A 19,044-nucleotide genomic window follows, 5' to 3' on the forward strand; every position below is an offset into this window, starting at 1 on the left:
ATAGTGTGTGTATATAATGAATGCAGGGTGTGTTTGTATAGTGTGTGTATATAATGAATGCAGGGTGTGTTTGTATTGTTATGGTACTTTTTGAAAGTAAACCAAAATGTTCAAAGTCTATCTGTTCCTGTCCAAATCAATAAATTAAATTGCGTATATACGCTGAAGTAATTAAGTCTGACACACGAGGTTCAGGTTAAAATAACTTCGAGAAAGTTTATTGGCAAGTGAAGAAAAAGCGGGCGCGCAGGCCCTTTTAAGAGGCATTTTGCGTCATCATTGATTATTAGAATATCAGCAAATAAACATCATCAATTGGATTAATTGTTAAGTGACGGGGTTAGTGTCTTACCTATTGGTTCGTAAAATTAAGAGGTTAGTCCCGTGCCCACCCATCAGAGGTGGGATTATTCTGGACACGGGTGGGGGACAAGGGGGTCCTAAGCGTCATTTTACACGGTCAATGATATCAGGCTTTATGTCCAGGTGCAAGGTCTCTTATGAATAGAACATTTCATTACTACTGTGTTCTGTGGCCTTCAAACTGTACTATCTTACAAGCTCTAAGGAGTAGCCGGCAAGTCTTAAGGAGTAGCCAGCACCTCCTGGTACTTGTCCTTGAAGGAAACACAGTCTTTGTCTACTGTATTAATTGGGTTGAGAAGTTCAGTCACGTAATGTAGTTTTAAAATGAACAAGTTAAGTCATGAGGACAAAATGGAGGATTGAAGAAGTCAGGTTAGGAGGACAAAATGGAGGACGAAGTCACAGTATAAAGTTAAAATGGAGTTAGTACAATAATTCAATACAAGTACAATAAAGATTTTTAATAATTCCACATCAGTATAGTGTGTGTATATAATGAATGCAGGGTGTGTTTGTATAGTGTGTGTATATAATGAATGCAGGGTGTGTTTGTATAGTGTGTGTATATAATGAATGCAGGGTGTGTTTGTATAGTGTGTGTATATAATGAATGCAGGGTGTGTTTGTGTAGTGTGTATATAATGAATGCAGGGTGTGTTTGTATAGTGTGTGTGTATATAATGAATGCAGGGTGTGTTTGTATAGTGTGTGTGTGTATATAATGAATGCAGGGTGTGTTTGTATAGTGTGTGTGTATATAATGAATGCAGGGTGTGTTTGTATAGTGTGTATATAATGAATGCAGGGTGTTTTTGTATAGTGTGTATATAATGAATGCAGGGTGTGTTTGTATAGTGTGTGTATATAATGAATGCAGGGTGTGTTTGTATAGTGTGTGTATATAATGAATGCAGGGTGTGTTTGTATAGTGTGTGTATATAATGAATGCAGGGTGTGTTTGTATAGTGTGTGTATATAATGAATGCAGGGTGTGTTTGTATAGTGTGTGTGTATATAATGAATGCAGGGTGTGTTTGTATAGTGTGTGTATATAATGAATGCAGGGTGTGTTTGTATAGTGTGTGTATATAATGAATGCAGGGTGTGTTTGTATAGTGTGTGTATATAATGAATGCAGGGTGTGTTTGTATAGTGTGTGTATATAATGAATGCAGGGTGTGTTTGTATAGTGTGTGTATATAATGAATGCAGGGTGTGTTTGTATAGTGTGTGTATATAGTGTGTGTATATAATGAATGCAGGGTGTGTTTGTATAGTGTGTATATAATGAATGCAGGGTGTGTTTGTATAGTGTGTATATAATGAATGCAGGGTGTGTTTGTATAGTGTGTATATAATGAATGCAGGGTGTGTTTGTATAGTGTGTATATAATGAATGCAGGGTTTGTTTGTGTAGTGTGTGTATATAATGAATGCAGGGTGTGTTTGTGTAGTGTGTATGGCGATGGCGGCCCTGGTCTGCATTATGAGCACTATCGGTATCTTTACTGAAAATACAGAATATCGGCTGATATCGGCCAGACCGATAATCGGTCGATATCTAGTATTGCTACCAGAAATAGTAACATTTTCACAACGCTTCTCAACACTCATTTGAGTCCGCTTTAGAATTATACCTCATGGGAATGTCTTTGAACCAGTGTCTGGAACACTGTGGTGTGGTCCTAGTGGGTCCCCCTGGATGCCCACAATATGACAGGCTACTTACCTGCTGCATAACTGTCTTAGATATAATCATACAACTAAAACTATATTATAATTACAATTGTACAATGCCATGTTTGTGTAATGGGACCCTCATAGCACCGTAACCAGTGCAGCATATTTCAGTGTTAATGGTGCAACTATAACCACTAGTAATGAGGAACACTGTGCATTGAAAGGCTGTAAGTGCATGAGTAGGAAGATTTGGCCTCGGTAAAAATCGGCATCTTTTTCACCCGAGCTTTGGTCAATTAAGTGATGCCTAAAAGACACCAGAGCAATTTAGGCTGCTTTGAGCAAGTTGCATTGATTTGGAGTTGTTGCTTCTATTTTTTGCTGTTTTTACAGCCTCTTATTGCAAAGCATGATCCATTAATATACTTGGGAGAATGAGGAATGAAACTCATTGTGATGTAGTATACAGAGTTGATGGGTGCAAGGGAATACTGTTTTTGTCAAACTGCTTTAAAAGCGTTTGAATGCATGTAAGACTGTAAGAGGCTGCACCTATGGCCTCCTAGCACAACAACCAGCACAAAATGCAGTAATTGTTGACTATTGTTGGCACTCAAATTAAGGTGTTTGATTGTTGTAGTTTTTAGAATTTAATTTAGAACTGCTAGATTAAGAAGGGATCCAAAAGTATAGTATCATTCATCCAGAAGTATAATATCACAGTTGTTTGATTGTTCTTCTCATAGACCTTTGCCAGCCAGACCAGACTCGCAACCTAAAGTAAATGAACTGTCTCGGCAAGAAACAAAGCAGGATGGTATGTTGACCTTTGACTCTGTATAGATTAAATCTGTTTTGTAAATTTAATGTGCAATGTGGTATAGGATTGTTAGCTTGTTGCTTCACACTCTGTAGAGTTGCAGGACATTTTATTTTTGACAATCTTTATTTTGGTTTATATATATAAATACATAATGACAATAGGAAACTGTCTGTTACATAGTGGAAGCAAACATTGGGTAGAATAACAGTACGATTTTAGGGTCAACAATCTTAATTTAGAACAAATATAGGCTTTAGGTTTATCAACACATACCGGTAAATGAGAAACTAGTGGCCTTGGGAATGTTAAGCCAAATATTAAGCGACCCATCACATACGTTTTGGAGTAAATGTCACAGTTAATAAATGATGTGTATATTACATACTCTTATCTCTAGACTCCAAGCAGTTGGGAGAGGAGGATGCAGGGTTTAGCTCACCTTTAATGCAGTTGTTGCGGCAAGAGCAGAGTCGACAGGATTCCCTTCGAGAGCAGAAACAAAGGACGGGTCTTCTATTTGAAATCTCCAGTGATGATGGCTTCCAGATTTCTGCCAGCAGTATTGATGGTAAGAAGCGGTTAAGTATTGCGGTGTTAAAAACGCGCTTAAAAATTCTGTGAAAGGAAAATAGAGAAAAATGTGTCATTCTTTATTATTATTATTATGTACTTGTGCAATTATGATTGTCACGGTGTCACTTACGGTGTCACTGGCGCTCTCTCACTGACACGGTGTCACTGGCGCGCTCTCACTGACACGGTGTCACTGGCGCGCTCTCACTGACACGGTGTCACTGGCGCGCTCTCACTGACACGGTGTCACTGGCGCGCTCTCACTGACACGGTGTCACTGGCGCGCTCTCACTGACACGGTGTCACTGGCGCGCTCTCACTGACACGGTGTCACTGGCGCGCTCTCACTGACACGGTGTCACTGGCGCGCTCTCACTGACACGGTGTCACTGGCGCGCTCTCACTGACACGGTGTCACTGGCGCGCTCTCACTGACACGGTGTCACTGGCGCGCTCTCACTGACACGGTGTCACTGGCGCGCTCTCACTGACACGGTGTCACTGGCGCGCTCTCACTGACACGGTGTCACTGGCGCGCTCTCACTGACACGGTGTCACTGGCGCGCTCTCACTGACACGGTGTCACTGGCGCGCTCTCACTGACACGGTGTCACTGGCGCGCTCTCACTGACACGGTGTCACTGGCGCGCTCTCACTGACACGGTGTCACTGGCGCGCTCTCACTGACACGGTGTCACTGGCGCGCTCTCACTGACACGGTGTCACTGGCGCGCTCTCACTGACACGGTGTCACTGGCGCGCTCTCACTGACACGGTGTCACTGGCGCGCTCTCACTGACACGGTGTCACTGGCGCGCTCTCACTGACACGGTGTCACTGGCGCGCTCTCACTGACACGGTGTCACTGGCGCGCTCTCACTGACACGGTGTCACTGGCGCGCTCTCACTGACACGGTGTCACTGGCGCGCTCTCACTGACACGGTGTCACTGGCGCGCTCTCACTGACACGGTGTCACTGGCGCGCTCTCACTGACACGGTGTCACTAACATTGTCTCTTGCGCACACACACTCAAACACGAGCTCAGACAACTTTTCATAAAGTCACACTTTATTTACACACAGAGATACAGTAATTTAACACACACCAATTTACAACCATTCATACAATAAACAATCCCCCTTAGCCTACCTGGGTGCTCTGAAGTGAAGAGGTCCAGGCTAGAGGAAGTTTTTCTTCTTTCTGCTGGGAAAGCAGGGGGAGCCGTGCACTGTGAGCACAGGCTGCTCCTGTTCTCCTCAGAGTTTCTGGTATTCACGGGCAGGGGGCAGCCGGGACATGACCCGGCTTCCCCCACCTGCAGGAAGCACAGTGCTCTGCTCAGGTGCTGGGGTTACAGCATACCCCGCTCCCTGAGTAGTTAATTGGAGGCAGAGGGAGCCCAGCAGGTGAATGGCTGCGCTGGGAGGTGGCTATGGAGCCGCTCACCCAGCGTTCCAGACCCAGAGAACTGCAGGGCAGACCACCAGGAAACTTCACGGTGAGTGCCCCAGGCGAATGCCTTATTCACCTAATGGTAGCGCCGGTCCTGTTCAGATGTGATATGGCTCAGAAAATGTAGGGTACATTTAAAACGGCAACGTTTTTTGTGATACCTGAAGTGGAAAAGAGAAAGCGTTGACATGATGGACGCTAAAGGATTTAACAATTATACAAATGGACAATATATTCAGTAGTAACAATCTAAACAAACCTGAAACTACAGCACTCTGTGTGTGTTGTCAGGCTGTCTGGAAATACATAAAAAAATACATAAAGGCACAGACTCGGTCAGCCAGTTGGATTGCATGCTATTAAACTATATCTCTAATCCACTGTTACATTGTACACAGTTTTTTTTCCCCTACATTTTCTTTCTTTCTAATAAAGCACTGCAGAGACAGTGTCTGTCTGTAGTGTCCCAGCCTAATGATGCAATTTTAATTTGTATTCACTGTATTTTTTATATAGATTTCCTTTACTGGTGGAAGTCATTAGGGTGTTTTTTGTTTTGTTTCAGTTTACTCGTTGTTTTTTAGTCAAAGTTTAAAGCACATGTAAAATACAGAGAACAAAATCCCTAGCGAAAGGAGAAAGCAATACACAATTAAAAAAGGTTTGTACTTCTTGCATTTCTCTGTTCTGACACTCTTAACTCTTTTCTTGCAGAAGCCTGGAAATCTCTTACTGACAAGGTACAGGAGGCGCGGTCCAACGCCAGATTGAAACAGCTCTCCTTTTCAGGTATCTTGACAGCAGGGTTATTTTTTCTTGAGGATAAGGTGTTGAACATAGTTGTTGTATGGCTTTGGCTCAGGCTTGACCCACTTATTTGAAAATACTTCTCTGGCAGCTCTAGTCTTTGCTGGGTTATATACTGAGAGACCAGTTCACACAAATGTCCTCCAAACTTCTGTCTCTCACATTCAGGAACGCAGTGGGGGCAAGTCTTAAAAGTAGGGACAGAATGACCGATGTGTGCACCTAGCACTGGCCCCAGCTAGTCAGATTGAATGACCTATGCATAGGCATGTTTTCTGATGCTATTATGAGAGGGATGTCTTATACCACAGCAATGCCAGAAACCTACTCCCAGACAGTATAGCACTTGTCTCAGGTCTGTTCCCTTGGAGCTTTGTAAATTTTAGAGGTATGCCTCTATGGCAGTTACATATAAATAATATAACTTGTGATACATAAGCATAGCTGCTTGCATTAATTGATGGCATTGAAAACAATCTCCCACACCCAAAACAATTCAAAGTATTTCTATTTTATAATCATAGGCATTCAGTGTTCCAATTTAGCACTGTGTGAATTGGTATAAATGTGGTTTTCGGGGGGGGTGGGGGGTACAGAGCTTGGATTGCAAGCTGGCAAGACGAGCATTGCATGAGCTCCTGCTGCGAACGCTGCTTATCCGGTGATAATCCGAGCTACAGAGACTGAGAACTCTACCCAAGGTGACTCCCATGCTGGGGGTACCTTGCTCTATCTGTGGACACCTTAATCAACGCCCAGAGGCTCAGAGAACTGCGGCGGCAGGTTGCGGCCCACTCGAGACTGAGTGGAGGAGAGACGGCCGCTTCTTCCCTCTGAATCCAACCACTCTAGACAAGACTCTCCTACTCCCCCCGCTAGATCAGATATTCCAGAACTTCTGGTGGAAGATTCAAGCACGTATAACAGACACCACAGTGCTAGTCTGAACCACGGAAAGGGAACCTCTGAGAAAGGAGCAGTCACGCAGGGTAAAGTCTCCTCAGAGCGCAAGACCTCGAACAAAGCTGGGGACCACCCGAGGAAAGTCCTCCAGGCACGTGGGCGGAAGAACATCCATTACCAGCGGAGATCGCCACTCAACACCTCTGCCCTCCCCCTGAAGGGGATAGACTTGGTCCCTAGACGAACCCATGTCTGTGGCAAAGAGATGCCGGCCCTCATGCAGGCGTGGGGCCGAGGAGGTACCCTGTTCGAGAGTAACACTTGCCCAAGCGAAGCAGCAGCTTTGCCACTTAGAGGAATAGGCTGAACTCGCTCTTGGGACTGCCATCTGAGCATATCCCCTCTTTAATAACACCGGATTTTAAGTGTTTTAAACGATATCCATTACGTTTTCTTTTGTGTCTTATGATTCTCATTTCCCTGCTTTTATCTATCTGTACACTATAAGACCTACTATTGATGTGATAAAGTACCATACTGATAATGCTCTCAGTGGTACATTGTAAGCGACTCCAATTAGAGAGATGTCTAACACTTCTCCATACACAGCATACCCAGCATGTCTAGAGCAGACCTTTAGCTCTGTGTAAAAACGAAGCAAGTCATAGAGCCTGACTAGCCAGCTCGCACCCTACAATGATTTATAGTACAAGTGGCAAAACGCTAAAGCACCTAAGCCTACTGGGATACCACTAAGCCTTACTGCTATGGCTGAAGTTTCTATAAAGTTAATTTTTATATAACACTAATGTTTTGTTATGCACTAGAATTGCTCTTTCACCTGACGTTATGTTCATATAAAGGGCACCAGCAATAAGCGACAATTAATGTTATGCCTAAGGTTCTGTTTGAATAGTGGTTGGACATGTCTGCTCTTAACCTAGCCTAACTTTATTTGCTATAACCTGCCAGTCTTAGGTTTCAACCTATAACTTATAACCTATAACTGTTTATTAACATAAAAATAGTGCAAATCTCGCATATGCCATGACACTAATTGCTTGTACACTTACAAAGTAATTGCCCTGTTGTTGTGGCACTACAAGCCTGTATGTTCATCCGTGCACTAAGGAAATAAAAATAAAAAACGTTCTGTGCTGGAAACTACAATCATTTTTTGTGCATCCTTGCAGGTGTTAATGGCCTTCGAATGCTGGGAATCATACATGATGCCATTGTATTCCTGGTAGAACAGCTGTATGGAGCCAACAGATGCCGTAACTACAAATTCCGCTTCCACCGGCCAGCAGGAGAAGAGGAACCTCCACTTAATCCACACGGATCTGCACGGGCTGAAGTACACCTCAGGTGATGAAGCAAATTTTCAATTATTTATTTAAAGGTACACTATAATCAAAAGAACATTAGCTTAATGAAACTGTTTTGGTTTATAGATCATGCCCCTACAGTCTTACTGCTCAATTATCTGCCATTTAGGAGTTAAATCACGCTTGTTTCTGTCCACGAAGCCCTAGCCACACCTACCCTGGCTGTAGCTAAGACAGCCTGGATGGAAGCGAAAATAAATTTTAATTTTCTATCAGATGTTAAGCTGCTTTAGAAGTTTGTATCTCCTGCTCTATTAAATGAACTTTAATCACACACTCAGGCGGCTCCTGCAGGGTCTAGAAGGTTATTAACAGAACATGGGATAAGACATTCTAAAGTAAACCGAATATGCAATAAAGAAAGTTTAAATATTCGATCACTCTTTAGAGGAACTGTTTAGAAAGGCTGTGCAAGTCACATGCAGAGAGGTGTGACTAGGGCAGCATAAACAAAGTGATTTAAGTAATGAGTCTCTCTCTTCTCCCTCCACCCCATCTCGTCCACATGTTGGTAATGATAATGTTTCATGGGAGCTAATGAATAGTTATTGATGAATCACTGTGTTCTACAATCACAATGTATACATAATGGTGGTGTTTGAAACACAAAATATATTCAAACAATATTAAAATAAACATACTTCTATTATTTCCATCTGTTATAGTATTTCTTAGAGAAGCAACTATCTGCGTACGTCCCATTCCAAGATGTCTACACCATGCATATTTTGCGCCATATACATGGATAGTGCAGGGTGCATTTAGTACTGAACACAGACACCATGTCCATTGTGTGCACATTTGCATGCTGTTTGCTGACCCTTTAAATCATTTACTGGCTCTTACTTTTTTCCTGGTATAGGTCAATAAAATGCCTTCATTGGTTATTTGCTTAATTTCTTAGAATGAAATTTTTTTTAATATTCACATTTTTTTTCTTCTTCAGAAAATCTACATTTGACATGTTTAACTTTCTGGCATCCAAACATCGCCAGCCGCCAGAGTACAAACCCAACGACGAGGAAGAAGAAGAGGTGCAGCTCAAATCTGCTCGGTAAAGTCTATATTGCCTTTGTGCAGTAGACGAAATAATTTTTTTTTGCATTTTTTTCGCATTTTTTAACAAAGAAATGCACTTTCACTGATGATATTGTCAATATAGGTTTTACTGCTCTAACACTCATATTTATGTTCATGGATTCCCCCCCACCCATGTACATGTTTTATGGGGTTTTGGAAAGCTACAGGTGTAATGAACCCTGATGTGGTAGCTATCGGTTCGTTTGTTTCCACCCGAATTGCTATGAGCATGAGTGATTATAGCTCTTTCTCCTGATCAGATACAGCTTTTTACCAGCAGATTCTCCCAATGATGTAATAGGTGCCCAAACATCAGCCGAAACTTGATGAAAGGTGTAACAACACTGAAGCTTTATTGGTGCCACACTGGCTTTTATACAATTCCCCATGCAAGGGGCACTCCCCCGTGGACCTTGTGGGGAGCAGGGAAAGAAATGGTACAGCCAATAACAATGCAGTGACAAACTGTGACACTCGCAATACAAACCAGCAATTCCCTCCTCTCTGCCTGGAGATAATTGAGTCAGATAAAGTAATAAATTAATTATCTCCAGGCAGAAAAAACATTATTTTCACAAAACTTATAAAATACCCCAAAATACATAGTATCCCCAGAAGTGTCATATCCGCTGATAGCCCTGATCTGGGTGACCAACATATCACCCAGATCAGTTCAGGGGTTTTCGAATTTTATGGAACGCACACGAGACTCCTCCCAGAAACAGTTCCATGAGTTTAGGCTGTGTGGTCGGTCTATTTCGACAAGTCACAAAAACGAAATAATGCACAAACGGAATCCCCTGGCTCATAGTCACGGCTGTTCCCCTGGTTCGTGGGAACCAAACTACCGAACAGCGCTTTCCTAGCTGTTCTGGAAAAGGAAGCAGGCGTTCGTATAGTTTGACCGGTGTTCGGGAAGTCGAGTGTACGATTTTAGTTCCAGACACTCAAAGACCAAGTCCCGCTGCCTCTTTTCGTGCAAACAAGATGGCTGCCGTTTTCTTTTGCACGTGGTGTTCGGCTATACGAACAGTGGCCACACAGGGAGAGCGCTTAATTGATGGTTTCCTTTGGTGATAATGAGCCAGGGGATGGACGGTGGTTCGGTAGTTTTAAAACTACCAAACAAATAAACTAGGAAAACATACGAAATATTGTTCGAACAAAGTCTTGGAAATGCTAGGTTTTCTTACAACAGGGACAAATATATGGCTTCCCCATTTCAGTTTGCCAGATTGGTTTGCTGAGATTATGTTGTCTTTGAGATCATATGGCAGCCAAGGAATGAGAATTACCCCCATCATGGCATACCATTCACAAAAGTAGACAACCCAGGGCATTCAGAATTGGAGAAGTCCAGTCTTTTGTAGTAGCCACTTAGTCATAAACGTTTTCATATTAGTTTTTCAGTTAGTTTTCATATTTCATATTCAAACTGCACTTTTACTGTTGATATTATCATCATTACAAATGTTAGTGTTTTAAAACACTTATATTTGTGTTCAATGAAGTCTCAAGTACAACAGTACCCCACATGTGCAGGTTTTATGGTGTTATGTAAAGTTACAGGGTTAAATATAGGGCTTCTAAATTAAATTCAATGGATTTTCTGCCTGGGTTGTCAGGCAGGTCCCTTAAATTATATTCATAAAATAATTCTCTCTCTCTCTCTCTCTCTCAATATATATAGAGCGAGAATAATATAATCAAGATACGCTTATGACATTACATTTTATTTCTATTTTATGTATATTTTGTAATGTATTATACATTAATTAAAACACCTGATTAGCATATTATACATATGTAATACATACAACAGTACCCCACGTGTACAGGTTTTACAGGTCCCTTAAATTATTATTCATAAAAAATGTATGTAAATATAGTAGATATACACTTTGTGAATATATATTCATACACACACACATATATTATATATTCTAATTATATATTTATAATTCTAAGTGTATTTTGAGATTTTTTTATATATATTATTCTTTCTCTCTTTATAGAGTGAGAGAATAATATATCAAGATATTCTATATATAGAGCGAGAATAATATATAAAGATACGCTTATGACATTACATTTTAGTTTTATTTTATGTATATTTTGTAATATATTATACATTAATTAAAACACCTGCTTATCATATTATACATATATAATTTAATTCTGAGTGTATTTTGGTATTAATTAGATTATTAGATATGTATAATATGCTAATCAGGTATTTTTGTCAACTTGTGTAATATATTGTTTGAATGTGTTTTACTAACTTTATTTTAAATTTTCAGGCACTAGGGGGACTGCCTGGACACTCGGGCAGTCCCCCTGCAGGCAGTCTCATAGACTGCTTTGCAACCATGTGACATGCGACGTCAGTCGTGATCACATGGTACTGGAGGGCTGGAAGGAGGCATGGGGACTACCTGTCTCAAGAGGCAGTCCCACCCCTGGACCGGGATCGCCGGTCCAGGTAAGTAAATTGCAGCTGGGGAGCGCAAGATCGTTAGGGTGTACTATGCCTCATAACCTCATTTAGACTCACTAAATGCAGGGCGGCATAGTACACCCTAACAACATTAATGGGTTAAGGATTCCCAACTTCAGAATTGAACTGGCAAAATGGTTTTAAAGTGTAACAACTGCACAATATGGAGTTCCTGACAGCTGCGCTTTACGATAGGTCAGAGAAGTGTTCCCTAATGTAGATGCCTTGGCTATAATAAATGTCTAGGGCTCTGACATGAGAGAGGGCGATTTAGTCGTCGTCGTCGTTCCATCCGGGTAAAAATTATATCTGCCCTCTTACTAAGATTAGCTCTGTAGCCTTATGACATATAACCAGTGTTTGGGAATCAATATTGAATATTAATCCTGCTACAGAAAATCGTACTTTATGACTGGACATAACCAACTTTGTTCAGATACTCACTTGTCTTATTTTGTCTTTATGTCTAATAATGTAACTGATGAAGATTGACCACAAAAAGCTAGGACTGGTGGCATAGCTTATTGGCTGAGAGAGATCAGCTGACGCTGCATTTCTACAGATCTTCGCTCTTGAGAGCTAGCAGAAGCTCCTAAGCAGCGTGGCACCATAACTACTGCAACATGCTAGAATGGCTATAGTGTTTGAAGTGAACACATCTCTGCTTATTTTTTCACAGAAAGTGGTTAAACATATCTAAACAATATTGGTTGGATGTTTGTTTAGTTTCCTCGCAGGGCCTGTTTTAGTGATCACTTCCCTTTGCACTTGTGGATGTTTATGCACTTTTTATCTGTCATGATGGGATAGAACAAAATAAAATTGTATTTAGTGTGGTTCGGCAGGCTGCATCTGCTTATTCTTGTACAAAATGTAATATTAAATGTTCATTTTCCTTTGTAAATATCTGCAGGAGGGCCACAAGCATGGATTTGCCAATGCCCATGCGCTTCCGACACCTTAAAAAGACATCCAAAGAGGCTGTAGGTGTATATAGGTCAGTAGAACCATTTTATTTCTCACAAATTGTAAGCGTGTTGGAGCAGGCCCTTCTTCACCTCTTGTTTCATCTCTTTACCTCTTGCTAATAGTTTGTATGTCAGTTTTACTGTTCTATAATTGTAAAGTTCTGTGGAATTTGTTGGCGTTATATAAATAATAGTAATAAGACTTTCTAGAAATGATTAATTGCGTTGCATCACTGTACAATTACCATAGTTTTTACTACTCTGAAAATGCCACAGTAACCATGTTAGGTTACCTTCTCGTAGGTCTCCAATACATGGACGAGGTCTGTTCTGCAAAAGGAATATTGATGCAGGAGAGATGGTGATTGAGTATTCTGGAAACGTCATACGCTCAACGCTCACTGATAAAAGGGAGAAGTATTATGATGGAAAAGTGAGTGCTCAACGAGAAAACCAATTGGATTAATGAAATAAATTATTTGTAGTTTGTGTCACTAGGTTCTAACTTCCCTTTAAAAATCGATACTCCATCACAGGTTGATTATACACTGTGTGGAAATATTTGAAGCTAAGTCAGTAAAGCGGCAAGACAACTTGTTTGAGGAAAACAGGGTATAAATGTAGCATAATATGTACATAAGAACAATAGGGATCACCAAACTGGTAAAACAATAAAGCAGGAAGTGGGGAGAGAAATAGACAACCACATTGGATACTGATCACATCCCAACTTAAAGGACCACCCTCAGGGTCCCCCTCCTGTGGCTCTGAAGGGGTTAAACACTCACCTTTCTCCAGCGCTGGGGACTCTCCTCCTCCTTCGGTCGTCATCGGCTGAATGCGCATGCGCGGCAAGAGCCGTGTGCGCATTCAGCCAGTCCATAGGAAAGCATTATCACCAGCGTCTTCTCACTGTGAAAATCAGTGAGAAGCGCGGAAGCGCCTCTAGCGGCTATCAATGAAACAGCCACTAGAGGCTGGATTAACCCATTTCTCTGAAACTGCTGTGTTTACAACACGCAGGGTTAATCCTAGATGGACTTGGCACCCAGACCACTTCACTGAGCTGAAGTGGTCTGGGTGCCTATAGTGGTCCTTTAAGTCCAGCCACCCAAAGGTAAAATAACCAAATTAGTTTAAACCTGAAGGATAGCCACTGTATCTTGAGTCAGTGTTACAGACCAGTTCCAGTTCACAACAGAGGGCCTGTAGGGTGTTGGAAGGAAAGGAGACTGGCTTCCATGTTTCTGCACAAGCAGTACAAGTCTGTCTTTAGTTGTATGAGGTGACTTTGCAGTGCAGTTCTAGGGGTGCCCATACATAGGAGAGGGAATCTTCTGTTAAACCTGTAATGCCTAGCCAGCCCAGACTGAGCATTTTAAGGGCAAGGTCAAACCATCTCTGTTATAGCGTTCTTATTTTTTTTACATCGATTAACCGAAAGTTGTTAGTAGACATGTTAGTTTGAAACATCAAAGTTTTTGTACATTCTATAAATATGCAAGTGTTGGTAACAATCATATGTGCATATGGTCCTCTAAATAACAAAAAAAACCAACAAGCAATAAAAGGCGCTATAATTAAAACTAGTGTTGTATTTAAAATGTGAACAATTAGAAAGAAAAAAAGGTAAAGCAGCACCTTTATAGTGTCCTCTAAATAACTGCAATTCCTTTCTCCTTTAGGGCATTGGCTGCTACATGTTCCGTATCGACGATACTGAGGTTGTAGATGCCACCATGCATGGGAATGCTGCCCGCTTTATCAACCACTCTTGCGAGCCCAACTGCTATTCACGTGTCATCCCTATTGATGGACAGAAACACATTGTAATATTCGCAATGCGTAAAATCTACCGAGGAGAAGAGCTCACGTATGACTACAAGTTCCCTATTGAGGATGCCAACAACAAATTGGCGTGCAACTGTGGGACCAAAAAATGCAGAAAGTTCCTAAATTGATACTGCAAATACACCATACTGTATGCTGGAAATGTGCGAATGCAGGACCAACCAAATTCCTGGCCCAAATCAGACAAGTGCTGCCATGTAACTAGTCCTTCTAGGACTGCCCCCCTGCTCGAAGTAGCACTTCCAGCACCAGATTGCAATTCAAGGCTGAGTGGTTACTGCTAATGAACATGTTATATACTCTGTAAATGTACAGAGTTAACTATACACTGATCAGGAATATGCTCTGATGTTTGATAAGGATACAGAATCAAACTCACTGCATTTAATTAAGATACTTCAAAACTGATCTGCTACCTTGACAGTGTGAACGAACTTTTAATTAGTCAAGTAGAATAATTTATTTTATTTTACTTTTTATTATTTTTTTAACCAAATGCTGCATGGCAGTGCAGGAAAACAAAGAAGTGCATTTCAGATGTGTTTTAGAGAAGCAGTTTTTTATTTTTATTTTACCCAAGTAATCTTGTGGGGGCAGTCAGCTTTGAGAGGCTTCAAAAAAGAAAAAAAAGCATCTCCAGTGGTTCCCCAATTATATATTGTTTGAGTCAGTGGATATTTACAATGTTTCCCTAAAATTGTTGGAAACCCTAAGCCTGTTTTATTTCAGAGAGGTGTCAGTTTAAATATGAACCATTTCTAATACATGTTGCTGATAATCGATGCTTTGCACACCCTCAGATTTGCTACCCCAGTATTGGTCAGGTAGACACACAGGCTTCCCCTGGTATATCATCCACAGTATGTTATGATAACCTGTATTTAATGGGGTGGGATGTTGTATGGATATGATTGTTGCCCCTCACCTCCGTAACATACACTGTTGTAATTGGTTTGGTGAGGTGATGCAATTTTTCATTGAACCTACTAGGTGAGAGAGACTTCTCTGTTCGTGTTCTATCTGCTCTTAAACATAAAGGAGTATTTTACAATTCTGACATAGGAGACAGACTTTGAAGCCACCCTCAATTTGACTTGGTCACCCATTTTTAATAATTTTTTTATTCTTCTTTCATTTTAAAGTAGAGGCACCAATCCTCCCGTTGCTTGAAATGGCATAGCCTGAGATTGTAAAATCGTATGTCCGAGTAAACATTTGTGAGGGATATTGACCTGTTTGTGACCATCAAGGAGCTATATCCATTGATCTGACATGCATAGGATAAACAAACTCCTTTATGATAAACACCCATTGCAATACTTGTAATTTGCTGGTGAGTGAATATCCTTAATGCCTAGATGGATTTTACCAGCTAATTACAGCCTCAGCCAATCACAATACTCTTACCTTGAACAGTAAGCAGTTTTATTGATATTGATTGGCTTTAATGCTTTGTTGTTGAATTATTTTTCTGTTTTATGCTGTTGTTTGTACAAAAGGGTGGAGTTAAACGTTAATGGGGGAGCTTACCCATACTGCAGGAAAAACCTTTTTATTTAATATTTAAGACAAGTGTGAAATCATGCAATACAGAATCATATACTCTCACTAAATGAGAGCGGGGGGAGGAGGTTATGTTTACGATTGTGGGGTTCTTGACACTAAGCAGGGCTACAAATCTTCATATTACCAACCTTCAAAGCACACCACCAAGCATGCTTTCTCAAAGCCTTTGCTAGAAACTTCCCAAGTATTTTAGAATTGATCTTATTCTTGCAGGTAATGTTGGATCCATTTGACTGTGAAACCAATTCACTGCGAAGAAAGAGACATTGGGGGTTCCAGTGGGCAGACTTTAAGAGACTATTTCTTCCCACCCATTAGTGGTGGAGATAAATGATTCCTCCCTGACCTGTGCGACAAAGGATTAGCAGTTACATTTAAACATTTCCCCACCCAGGAGGGTTTCTCCAATGTTCCGTTTACATCTTGTGTTTTATTTTTTGTAGTATTTAAAAATGTTTTTTTACAAAATGTAAATACCTCTATATTTTTCTATTGGAAGCACTTAAATAATAAGGAAGCACTTAAAAGGGTGGGCAGGGACTTCTTAACAGGATTTGGGGTTATGAGGTTTATTTTTCAAAAGGACTGTTTTTTGGGGGTGTGGGGTGAGTTTTTTTTTGCTGGTCAATCTGTAAAATGTTATTTTTATCATAGTCTGCAGAAGAACTATTTTGGTTACTATGGAGTCTTCTGTTTTTTTTTTTTTTTTGCCCGTCTCCCAGTTTGGAGGTATAAAGAGTGATGTAGTTGGAAGTGAATTTATATGTGCTATATTGGTTACAGGCCTTGTATACCTGAAGAATTTTGGAAATATTTATTGTTGAAGTGTTAGTTTTACTCAGATATGTTGACCGACAAACTTGCTCATTCACAGACTAGCTACGGAGGAGTTCCAGACCTAGAATTTAGTACAAGTGCTGCAAAGGCTGCAGTATACACATTATACAAAGGGACGAATCATGGTGTTCCCTGGCTGTCCTCTTGTACTCTGCAGTTTAGACGCTAGATGCTGGGGTGGTTTGGCAGATGTGAACACTTAACCACACTCACATTCTCCATATGCTTACTTTTTTCCGGTCAGTGCAGGTAACTGTGCATCATCATCAAGTACAGTGGGGGTGCTCACTTTATATATCACAAACTCAAAGCTGTTTGTAGAAGAGGACAGAAATTCCAGTTCTCAGACCAGGATTTTATAAACAGGTATGCTGTTGGGTTTCACCTGTGATTTACTGATGAGTGCACTTACAATGGGTCTATACAATAACTATTTTACTATCGGAACATAAATAGGCTAGACTGGTATATCTATGCTTTCACTAGCAGACTCATTTAAAGTGGCACCACATTTTAAATCTAACCTTTTGCCAAAGTGACTTCATGACATAAGGGATTTGATTTTCATTGGAAGTTTAGTATATGTCAAGGAGTTAACAGATGGATGGAGACAAGTTGTCCCCAAAAAGATTGAAAAAATCTTACATGACATTGTCGCTCTGTAAAGTCATTGTTGAAAGTTCCCGATTCACTATGAGACACATTTAGGAAAAATTGGAACATTTACTGGGGAATTGCAAAAATGTTACTTGTGAGTTGAAAAAGTTGCCGAGATAAAAAAATGTTCCTAACTCAGCTACTTTAGCCTAAGATTTGCTGTTTCCTTTCCAATTTTCTACAGTTCTTTGGTCACTGAATAACTTTTTTCTTTCTTTCTTGATTTGAAAGCAAATTGTGTTTCCTCACTTGCTTGTAGTGTTTACACGTGAACATATTGTAGCAGCCTTAATTGAATTCAGAGCTGCCACGCTTGTACTCTAAGACGTCTTTATAAACCAGTCTCCTATTGCACGCATAAGTTGCCATCACAAAAAATAAGGTTCTGCTCATGCTTTTCTTTTTAATTGAGGACTGATTGAACCTGTTAACCGTAATTTTATTAGCGCCAGCAAAATGTGCAGTAAGTACATCATGTAACTCATCCTCCTGAAATCCAAACACTGCTGCCAAGGTCCTGTAGTAGATATTAACGGTATTGGCTCCAAGTTGACATTGATGAATTTTCTCACTGTAACCTCTCATTAGGAAGGCAGAAACGTTTTTAAGAGCTGGTAAAAGAAAACTTGCATGTAGCACTCCCAGCACTAAATGTTGCAGTTTTTACAGGGTAAAGAAGCAGTCTATTATAGTGCAAAAATTGGGATTCTTTTCCCTGTATTAAGGCACTATACCTGTTAATGTACCTCATAGCAATGGAGACAGCAAGCAGTACCAGCTCCAATATATTACATTAAGCTTCCAAACGGTCTATATAAGAAGAAAAAAATGCTTTAATCATGTGTTTTTAGTTTGTGTTTTTTTTGTGTGCCACAGAACACGCATCTTTCTGTGGTTTGAAATCAATGTTAACTCTTTTAATGTCTCCTGGGACACACTGAGAGAACTAGTATACAGGTTCCAAAGGGCAGGAAGTGATCATTACTGACTGCTTGCCCAGGAGATTCCGGATTATTTCTGTGCCTATATCCAATTGTGAATTGTACAACTTAATTTTTCTCTTAGAACCTCTGTTTCCAAGTACTTAGGGGCACTAACCCCCTTGCATTTAAGGTTTAAGTATAAAAAAATGGGAAAAAAAATTAGTGTTATTGTGATCTTTGAATTCATTCTGACTATATATAAATGTCTTTCAAATAAGCTTGTATTGCAGACCTGTCGATGCAAGCAATCATATTTATCTGCTCAGTCGTAAACTACAACTGCCATCCTATGTAAACCTTACCATGCTGTTTCCTGCTGCTCTTCCAACTTTACTTTATTTTTGTTTTACAGGAATACTTATTTTGATATTTAAGAAAATAGGAAAAAGGAAAGTGTTGTAGTTTTATCAGTGTTATTTAAAAAAAAAAAAAAAAATGTCAAAAAAATATTTTTTTTGTTTGGTTTTGTTTTTTTAACAAGTGTCCGTCTGAACGGAACTGAAGGAAAATGTAAAACTGTTTAATATGAAACAGAACTTGGAGCTGTTTGAATGTAAAGTGTATATAGTTGTAAAAATTTCAGAGAGGCGTTTTAAAATGTTTGCTTTTT

The 19,044-nt window shown here is 40.3% G+C and overlaps 1 protein-coding gene across 3 annotated transcripts in view; it reads left to right on the forward strand.

The window, feature by feature from the left end:
- KMT2A (lysine methyltransferase 2A) overlaps positions 1 to 18,595 on the forward strand; it is a 101,096-nt gene extending 82,501 nt beyond the window's left edge. For all 3 annotated transcript variants that reach the window (XM_063435906.1, XM_063435907.1, XM_063435908.1), the window contains exons 29-36: positions 2,793 to 2,863; positions 3,267 to 3,437; positions 5,612 to 5,686; positions 7,801 to 7,975; positions 8,942 to 9,049; positions 12,486 to 12,569; positions 12,844 to 12,973; positions 14,226 to 18,595. In XM_063435906.1, coding sequence (XP_063291976.1) covers positions 2,793 to 2,863; positions 3,267 to 3,437; positions 5,612 to 5,686; positions 7,801 to 7,975; positions 8,942 to 9,049; positions 12,486 to 12,569; positions 12,844 to 12,973; positions 14,226 to 14,501 — 1,090 coding nt within the window. In that variant the 3' untranslated portion in view covers positions 14,502 to 18,595. The remainder of the gene's footprint in view (positions 1 to 2,792; positions 2,864 to 3,266; positions 3,438 to 5,611; positions 5,687 to 7,800; positions 7,976 to 8,941; positions 9,050 to 12,485; positions 12,570 to 12,843; positions 12,974 to 14,225) is intronic.
- The last annotated feature ends 449 nt before the right edge of the window (positions 18,596 to 19,044 follow it).

The sequence above is a fragment of the Pelobates fuscus genome, chromosome 11, assembly GCF_036172605.1.
Source record: "Pelobates fuscus isolate aPelFus1 chromosome 11, aPelFus1.pri, whole genome shotgun sequence".
NCBI classification, from domain to species: domain Eukaryota; kingdom Metazoa; phylum Chordata; class Amphibia; order Anura; family Pelobatidae; genus Pelobates; species Pelobates fuscus.